Raw genomic sequence first — 10,098 nt, forward strand, 5'->3', positions numbered from 1 at the left:
TCTGAGGGTCAGCATCATCTCTTCTCAGGTGTTCTGGATCCAGACTGGAGCTTGTGTAAATCCTAGTTACCACGGGATGAAGATCCCAGCAGAAACAGAGAAACACATAGAGACATCATTAGCATAGCTGCTGATCCAACAAAGTAAAATTAATTAGTTTAACCCAAGATAATGAATAATAATGTGCATTTGATCAGATACAACTACACTCACTATTTAAGAGATAGATTATTCGAATGCTTGGCGAAAGAGATGTGTTTTTAATCTAGATTTAAACAGAGAGAGTGTGTCTGAACCCCGAACATTATCAGGAAGGCTATTCCAGAGTTTGGGAGCCAAATGTAAAAAAAGCTCTACCTCCTTTAGTGGACTTTGCTATCCTAGATTTTTGTGACCTTAATACACACACACTCTCACACATAACCCACACACACTCTCACACATACACAAAAACACCCTAACCCTAACCCTCGCTCGCTCGCTCTCTCTCCCTCTCTCACACACACACACACACACTCTCTTTCTCTCTCTCTCACAAACACTCTCTCTCTCTCTCTCTCTCTCTCTCTCTCTCTCACACACACACACACTCTCAGCTCTTACTCAGTCCATGTGTTCTGTGTGTGTTTTTACACCAGACATCGCTGACAGAAGGATTCTTCACCTGATCTTTCTGCATGAGGATGTGTCTCTTCAGTACTTTATTCCAGTGCTGCTGTGACAAACACTCACTTCTCCTTCTATACGTACTCTAAACTAATATACATTTACATAGGAAACCGCAAACACAAACCATTTGAAACAGTTTTCATATATATATATATATATATATATATATATATATATATGTATATATATATATATATATGTATATATATATATATATATATGTATATATATATATATGTATATATATATATATACATATACATATATACATATATATATATATATATATATATATATATATATATATATATATATATATATATATATATATATATGAAAACTGTTTCAAATGGTTTGTGTTTGCGGTTTCCTATGTAAATGTGTGTATATATACAGTATATGAATAAAATACTTGTTTGTTAATAGTATAGTTTATTTGAACCTTTTATTTTATCGACCAGCAATGGTTTCAGTGTTATAGAAAATCACAAAAAATGTGTTGCTAAGTGCGTTCCTGCTGTGAAAACTCACATTTATCAAGCTGAATAAGGTTTTTTCCTCATGTGAGGGCGAATCTGTTTTGATAAGGGTTAGTGTTAGTGTTAGGGAAGTGTTATGATTCCCAGTAAAAGGCTAGTCAAGTTCAGCGGTGGGAGAGGGGAGAGAAGAAACAAGGAGTTCTGTAACTGACTGAAGCAATCAATTGTGACTAACCCTCCGCCTTCGGACCAGCCGATGACCACAGCAGCGCTTCACGGGATTTATACCTCGCTGCAGACACAGCGGTGTCGACGACGGTGAGACGCGCTCATTATGTTTTTCTTTCTCCTTTAAAGTGTTTATATGTATTATTATAACGATAAATCGATCCCATTTAAACTCTACAAATCTCAGTAAAGGCGATATTTTGATTGTTTCTGTGAGTCAAAGTGGTACCTGATGGGAAACGTCTGGATAAATCACCTCATTGGATGTACGGCGTCACGTGACTGGATCCTGCCGGACACCGGGAGGCGCAGAACTATTTAAAAACTGAATCCGAGTTGCAGCACGGCGGTATTTTGTTGAGGTTGTTTGTATAGTGAACGTTTAGATGTATTAGTTTCAGATACAAATAGAAATTGGATCCAGCAATCCCTTAAGGCCCTGTCCAGTAACCTAGATCTAATCTGATTGGCTCTTCCTGAGACAAGCGCTGAGAAAAGGAACAGCGCCGCCTCACGTTGCGTTTAAGGAAAGGAAAGTGAAGGGAAGTGAAGTGACATTCAGCCAAGTATGGTGACCCATACTCAGAATTTGTGCTGTGCATTTAACCCATCCGAAATGCACACACACAGAGCAGTGAACACACACACTGTGAACACACACCCGGAGCAGTGGGCATCATTTATGCTGCGGCGCCCGGGGAGCAGTTGGGGGTTCGATGCCTTGCTCAAGGGCACCTAAGTCGTGGTATTGAAGGTGGAGAGAGAACTGTTCATGCACTCCCCCCACCCACAATCCCGTCCGGCCCGAGACTAGAACCCACAACCCTTCGATTGGGAGTCCAACCCTCTAACCATTAGGCCAAGTCGTGTTAAGTCCCCTTACTGTTTTGTACACACTTTAATTATCAAGCTAATAAACTTAACGGACTAATATAGAATTTAACGAAATTAAGAAGAGAGTCAGTAAAACACGCCCGTTACTCCGCTCCAAATCGTTCTACCGCATTTAAACGCCAGTATAGAAATGACTGAAACTGTTTTAGATTCAGATTAAATTTAGTATCTGCTAAATCTACATTTATTGAGGTGCTTCGCTGTTAAATCCCCTTCTTACTGCCACAGCAAATAAAAGTATATTTAATCTAAATAATTCATAAGGATCTGAGAAAACGCCTCGATGTCATAATGAACCATGCATCATTTAAATAAAAACTGAATGAACGAATCTTAATTATTAATAAGTGATCAATATTGAAGTATTTCTATATGATTTTGCTTCCCAATGTTTCTTCGTGTACCCAAGGAAAAGTACAGAACCATGTAAACTCAGGTAGAAAACCCCAGTATTGTGAGATGTACCATGGTTCTGATTGATTACTGTGGTATTTGCATGGTAAAACAGAGTCTGGTGTATTTGGTGTTCGACAGCAGCAGGTGTCGCTGTTTCACACACACGAGCTGAAAGATGAACACATTCATGATGCTCAGTGTTTAGAGTCTCTCATGATTCTTACATAACCAGCACACACACACACACACACACACACACACAATGACGAGAGTTACTAATGAAAGTCACTGACACACACACACAAACACACTGCTGTCTTTAAATCTAGTCACTTAAATGTTAATTTATTTTCTTTTTTGCTTTTGGGTTTTATAGTTTTTAATTGTAATTATTTTTTTCCCCTTTTGGGATCTTTTTCCTTTTGGTCGTTATGAATCTGCTGTGCAGGGAGGACAAAACCTGCAGAAATAATAATAATAATAAAAATCAATGAAAGTAAAAAAAAAACAAAAAAAAACATGTAAAATAAATAAATAATTAATTCAAGATTAAGTTTTATTACAAATGAACTATATTTGTTTTTATCAAGTCATTTATCATTTATTTCCCTGTTATTATATTTATTTTTCATTTCTGCAGGTTTGGTCCTCCATACGCTGTGACGCGCTTATATAACCACCAAAAACGATAACTTAGTTTATCTGTGTTTTGTCTCTATATTGTGACACCCCCCGGGGGCGCGCGCGCACGCAACCTCTCACACGAGTGCGCGCTTCTAATGAGGACCGGGCGCGCGCGCTGTTCACTACTGAGGAGCGGGAGCTTGTGTTCACATCTGAGGGATCCAAACTGCGTCGAGGATGAACGCTCCGTGCGCGCGCTGCGGGAAAACCGTCTACCCCACCGAGAAGATCAGCTGCCTCGACAAGGTGCGAGAGTTTATTACCTCACATTCACAGCGAGAGCAACTTTATCTGTTCATCTCAGCGATGTGTGTGAATCAGACTTTACTGTGTGACGCTTATTATCTGTTTTGATGCTCGTGTCTTACATAATCAACTTCATGTTTTATTCATCATCTTACAGTCATGAGTGAAATTATAAGTAATTGTTCAGTTGAATCATTCAAATCTGACAAATTCAAACTTAAACTCACAAATTATACATTTCTGTTGTAATCTTAACAATATTAACACATATAAACAGGACAGTGAAGCTGATTGTAAATATTACAGTATTTAATTGTGATCCCAAAACCTTTACTTCTTTACTTAATATCCTAATGATTTTTGGTACAAAAGAGTGTATTGTTGTCTATTTCTACAAATACACCTGTGATGATGACTGCTGCAGGACACTGATGTAGATGTGACAAACATCCAGGACTGTGTTAATGTCAGTGTTAATGTGTATCTGACAGCATCAGTCAAACACAGTGTCATTATTATTGATCTCTTCAGACTCATCAGTGAATCACACACATGTTCAGGACAGATGCGCTCGTTTATTCAGTCATCGTGGCATTATGAACTGATGTGCTTTGACAGAATCTGCAGTAATGATGTGATGTCCTGTGGTTTTTCAGAACTGGCACAAAGGCTGTTTCCACTGTGAAGTGTGTAAGATGACGCTCAACATGAAGAACTACAAGGGCTACGACAAGAAACCCTACTGTAACGCGTGAGTGTGTTTCTGAGCCTTCACACGAGTGATGAAGGATGTGAAGATGATGATGATGAAGAGGATTCAGAAACCAGCTGATTCACAAACGAGTGTTAACACCCTTCACAACCAAGAACCATAACTCTGATAACTCTATCAATATAAACTGTAACTACACTAGCTATGATTCTATCACCCTGTTTTTCTCCTCATTCTGAATTATCACATCAGAAACCAGTGATGAAATGCCCAATTTCAGAAAAAAATCTCTTAATTTGCAAAAAGTCTTTATAGCACAAAAACTTGTGGACAGCTGGACAAAGTACGTTCTTAACGTGATTCTAGCGATGTTTCTTCTGTGTGGAGATTGTTTATGGGAACTTCTGGATTATCTGAGGTTCAGACAGCGGCTGATGGAGTGTGTGTGTGTGAGCATTTGTGTATGTGAGGGTGTGTGTGTGTGTGTGGGTGTGCGTGTGTGTTTGTGAGCATGTGTGTGTGTTTTTCTCCTGAAAACAAGCGTCTCGTCCAGCAGCTCAGACTCCACAGCACTTCTTTCATTTCTCTCGGCGTCTCATAAAGGCTCAGCGCAGGATAATAAACTCACCGGGATGTGTGCTTTGATGAGAACTCTAAACAGATGGAGGAGAGTTACCTGTGAAAGCCACCGGCTACAAACACAAACACACACACACACACACATGTTTGTTTTTGTGTAAAGTGTGTTCATCCCATAGGTGTAATGGTTTTTATAATGTAGAAACTGTATATTCTATGGCCCTTCACCAACCCTACACCTAACCCTAACCCTCACAGGAAACTTTGTGCATTTTTACTTTCTCAAAAAATTAATTCTGTATGATTTATGTGTGTTTTGAAAAATGGGGACATGGGTCTCACACACACTCACACACTCTCTCTCTCACATACAAACACACACTCTCTCTCTCTCTCTCTCTCTCTCTCACACACACATACTCTCTCTCTCTCACTCACTCACATACTCTCTCTCTCTCACTCACTCACATACTCTCTCTCACACACACACTCTCACTCACTCACACACACACACACTCTTTCTCTCTCTCACACACACACACACACACTCTTTCTCTCTCTCTCACACACACACACACACACTCTCTCTCACACACACACACACACACACTCTTTCTCTCTCTCACACACACACACACACACACACACTCTCTCTCTCTCACACACACACACTCTTTCTCTCTCTCACACACACACACTCTCTCTCTCTCTGTGTTTAACCGTGTGGTTGGTGTGTCCGAGAATGTGTTACTTGAGGGACTGTGTTGTGATGGTCTTCTGTTTATGTGCTGCTGATTGTGTTTAAATGTCAGTGTGTGGTGACCTTTTGCACATTGTTGCTTGATCTCATTACTTTGTGTGACATTTGTGAAACAAACGTTTGTTGACTCTCATGATTGATGAACCGCTGCTAAATGTCTAAAAGTTCTAAGCAAACGTTGAATTGTGATTTACTTAAACTCACGCTGGCTTTGAGAAGCACCTTCAGAAGTTTGCGTTCGGATGTTTGCGTTCAGAAGTTTGCGTTCGGATGTTTGCGTTCAGATGTTTGCGTTCAGATGTTTGCGTTCAGAAGTTTGCATTCATATGTTTGCATTCTGATGTTTGCATTCTGATGTTTGCGTTCATATGTTTGCATTCAGAAGTTTGCGTTCATATGTTTGCGTTCAGATGTTTGCGTTCAGATGTTTGCGTTCAGATGTTTGCGTTCAGAAGTTTGCGTTCATATGTTTGCATTCTGATGTTTGCGTTCTGATGTTTGCGTTCAGAAGTTTGCGCTCATATGTTTGCATTCTGATGTTTGCGTTCAGAAGTTTGCGTTCATATGTTTGCGTTTAGATGTTTGCGTTCAGATGTTTGCGTTTAGATGTTTGCGTTCAGATGTTTGCGTTTAGATGTTTGCGTTCAGAAGTTTGCGTTCAGAAGTTTGCGTTCACAAGTTTGCGTTCTGATGTTTGCGTTCATATGTTTGCGTTCAGAAGTTTGCATTCAGATGTTTGCGTTATGATGTTTGCGTTCTGATGTTTGCGTTCAGATGTTTGCGTTCAGATGTTTGCGTTCAGAAGTTTGCGTTCTGATGTTTGCGTTCAGATGTTTGCATTCTGATGTTTGCGTTCAGATGTTTGCGTTCAGAAGTTTGCGTTCAGATGTTTTCGTTCAGATGTTTGCGTTCAGATGTTTGCGTTCATATGTTTGCGTTCACAAGTTTGCATTCAGATGTTTGCGTTATGATGTTTGCGTTCAGAAGTTTGCGTTCAGAAGTTTGCATTCAGATGTTTGCGTTTAGAAGTTTGCGTTCAGATGTTTGCGTTCTGATGTTTGCGTTATGATGTTTGCGTTCAGAAGTTTGCGTTCTGATGTTTGCGTTCAGATGTTTGCGTTCAGATGTTTGCGTTCAGAAGTTTGCGTTTAGAAGTTTGCGTTCAGATGTTTGCGTTCTGATGTTTGCGTTATGATGTTTGCGTTCAGAAGTTTGCGTTCAGATGTTTGTGTTCAGATGTTTGCATTCTGATGTTTGCGTTCAGATGTTTGCGTTCTGATGTTTGCGTTATGATGTTTGCGTTCAGAAGTTTGCGTTCAGATGTTTGTGTTCAGATGTTTGCATTCTGATGTTTGCGTTCAGAAGTTTGCGTTCAGATGTTTGTATCCAGATGTTTGCGTTCAGATGTTTTCGTTTAGATGTTTGTATCCAGATGTTTGCGTTCAGATGTTTGCGTTCTGATGTTTGCGTTCAGATGTTTGCGTTCAGATGTTTGCGTTCAGAAGTTTTGCGTTTAGAAGTTTGCGTTCAGATGTTTGCGTTCTGATGTTTGCGTTATGATGTTTGCGTTCAGAAGTTTGCGTTCAGATGTTTGTGTTCAGATGTTTGCATTCTGATGTTTGCGTTCAGAAGTTTGCGTTTCAGATGTTTGTATCCAGATGTTTGCGTTCAGATGTTTTCGTTTAGATGTTTGTATCCAGATGTTTGCGTTCAGATGTTTGCGTTCTGATGTTTGCGTTTAGATGTTTGTATCCAGATGTTTGCGTTCAGATGTTTGCGTTCAGATGTTTGCGTTCTGATGTTTGCGTTTAGATGTTTGTATCCAGATGTTTGCGTTCAGATGTTTTCGTTCTGATGTTTGAATCCAGATGTTTGCGTTCAGATGTTTGCGTTCTGATGTTTGCGTTTAGTGTTTGTATCCAGATGTTTGCGTTCAGATGTTTGCGTTCTGATGTTTGCGTTTAGATGTTGTATCCAGATGTTTGCGTTCAGAAGTTTGCGTTCAGATGTTTGTGTTCAGATGTTTTGCGTTCTGATGTTGCGTTAGATGTTTGTATCCAGATGTTTGCGTTCAGATGTTTTCGTTCTGATGTTTGAATCCAGATGTTTGCGTTCAGATGTTTCGTTCAGATGTTTTCGTTCTGATGTTTGTATCCAGATGTTTGCGTTCAGATGTTGCGTTCTGATGTTTGCGTTTAGATGTTTGTATCCAGATGTTTGCGTTCAGATGTTTTGCGTTCAGATGTTTGCGTTCTGATGTTTGCGTTTAGATGTTTGTATCCAGATGTTTGCGTTCAGATGTTTGCGTTCAGATGTTTTCGTTCAGATGTTTTCGTTCAGATGTTTTCGTTCAGATGTTTGCGTTCTGATGTTTGTGTTCTGATGGTCTCAGATGGAGCTGAAATGCATCTGAGGCTCATTAATACAGCAACAGCATTTCTCTTTCATCTTTAAATAAGGCAGCTTATATCACACAAGTGCTGAATTATATAATAACACATTATTAAAACACATCACTGTATGTATATTTCTGTGTGTGTGTGTGTGTGTGTGTGTGTGCTGGTCAGTGTGAATGTGGGCCAAACGTGTGCCCTCAGGAGTGAAACACCCACACACACCCCACGCTCACACTCTGAAACCACAGAGAGACGACAGAGACATGAGAGGCGGTGTGTGTGTGTTCAGAAGGTTCAACTCAATTCAATTCAAGTTTATTTGTATAGCGCTTTACACGATTCAATTCGATTCAATTAAGTTGCAAAGCAACTTAACAGAAAATTAATTTTCTACAATATTTAGTGGTGACTATCAGTTAATGTGCATATGACAGAAATTTATGGAAAAATAATACAAGACGTAGTCAGCCAGACGATGAACATTATTAACATCAGTTATTATATGATGCAGTCACACTTGTAGCAATATTCGTTAGTTCTGTTGTTGATTCAGGGTTAGCATCATCTGAGGTCCTCTGAGGGTCAGCATCATCTCTTCTCAGGTGTTCTGGATCCAGACTGGAGCTTGTGTAAATCCTAGTTACCACGGGATGAAGATCCAGCAGAAACAGAAAAACACATAGAGACATCATTAATATAGCTGCTGATACAACAAAGTACAATTAATTAGTTTAACCCAAGCTGAAGAATAGGAATGCACATTTTTTCATATACAGCTGCAGTCACAAATTATGAGATGCATTATTCGAATGGTTGGCGAAAGAGATGTGTTTTTAATCTAGATTTAAACAGAGAGAGTGTGTCTGAACCCCGAACATTATCAGGAAGGCTATTCCAGAGTTTGGGAGCCAAATGTGAGAAAGCTCTACCTCCTTTAGTGGACTTTGCTATCCTAGGAACTACCAAAAGTCCAGTGTTTTGTGACCTTAGGGTGCGTGATGGGTTGTAGCGTGGTAGAAGGCTAGTTAGGTTCGCAGGAGCTAAACCATTTAGGGCCTTATAGGTAAGTAATGATAATTTGTAACTGATACAGAACTTAATAGGTAGCCAGTGCAGAGACTGTAAAATTGGGGTAATATGATCATATTTTCTTGACCTCGTAAGGACTCTAGCTGCTGTATTTTGGACGACCTGTAGCTTGTTTATTGACGAAGCAGGACAACCACCTAGAAGTGCATTACAATAGTCCAGTCTAGAGGTCATGAATGCATGAACTAGCTTTTCTGCATCAGAAACAGATAACATGTTTCGTAGCTTGGCAATGTTTCTAAGATGGAAGAATGCAGTTTTTGTAACATGGGAAATATGATTTTCAAAAGACAAGTTGCAGTCAAATATAACAAATTTTTGACTGTAGAGGAAGTAACCGTACATCCATCTAGTTGCAAATGTAATCTACGAGATTCTGTGTATTGTTTTTCGGTTCATTAAGTAATATATCTGTCTTATACTAATTTAATATGTCAATCTCAATGTCACTTTTATTTATATAGCACCATTCAAACAACACGTGGACCAATGTGCTAATAATAGGAAATATTTTAATAGGATCTTTTACATTTTTAACACACTCTATTAGCTTAGATAATTGGGAAGTTTCATCTGGTCTCGTTGAGATATATAGCTGAGTATCATCAGCATAACAGTGGAGACTAATCCCGTATTTTCTAATAATATTACCAAGGGGCAGCATGTATATTGAAAATAGAAGGGGACCTAGGACAAAGCCTTGTGGCACTCCATATTTTACTGATGATAAATGAGATGACTCCCCGTTTAAATAAACAAAATGTTAGCGATCGAACAGGTAGGATCTAAACCATCTTAGAGCCTGCCCTTGAATACCTGTATAGTTTTGTAATCGATCTATGAGTATGTCATGATCTATGGTGTCTGAAATTCTTCATACAGATCATTTTTATGCAGGAAGGTGCTAAATTGAGCAGACACAACTTTTTCTGAAATTTTAGACAAATAAATGGAAGATTTGAAATA

The 10,098-nt window shown here is 39.1% G+C and overlaps 1 protein-coding gene and 1 pseudogene across 2 annotated transcripts in view; both read left to right on the top strand.

Annotated features, from left to right (window-relative positions):
• The window catches only part of LOC113042671 (receptor-type tyrosine-protein phosphatase mu-like), a 673,064-nt pseudogene that overhangs the window by 157,826 nt on the left and 505,140 nt on the right, over positions 1-10,098 (top strand).
• Positions 3,368-10,098, top strand: part of LOC113042690 (LIM zinc-binding domain-containing Nebulette-like) — a 16,197-nt gene continuing 9,466 nt past the window's right edge. The window contains exons 1-2 of one of the 2 annotated variants that reach the window (XM_026201715.1): positions 3,368-3,596; positions 4,253-4,347. In XM_026201715.1, the coding sequence (XP_026057500.1) occupies positions 3,528-3,596; positions 4,253-4,347 (164 nt within the window). In that variant the 5' untranslated portion in view covers positions 3,368-3,527. The remainder of the gene's footprint in view (positions 3,597-4,252; positions 4,348-10,098) is intronic. The other variant, XM_026201716.1, reaches the window with a different exon arrangement.

This window comes from Carassius auratus, chromosome 24 (assembly GCF_003368295.1).
Source record: "Carassius auratus strain Wakin chromosome 24, ASM336829v1, whole genome shotgun sequence".
In the NCBI taxonomy this organism is placed as follows: Eukaryota; Metazoa; Chordata; class Actinopteri; order Cypriniformes; family Cyprinidae; genus Carassius; species Carassius auratus.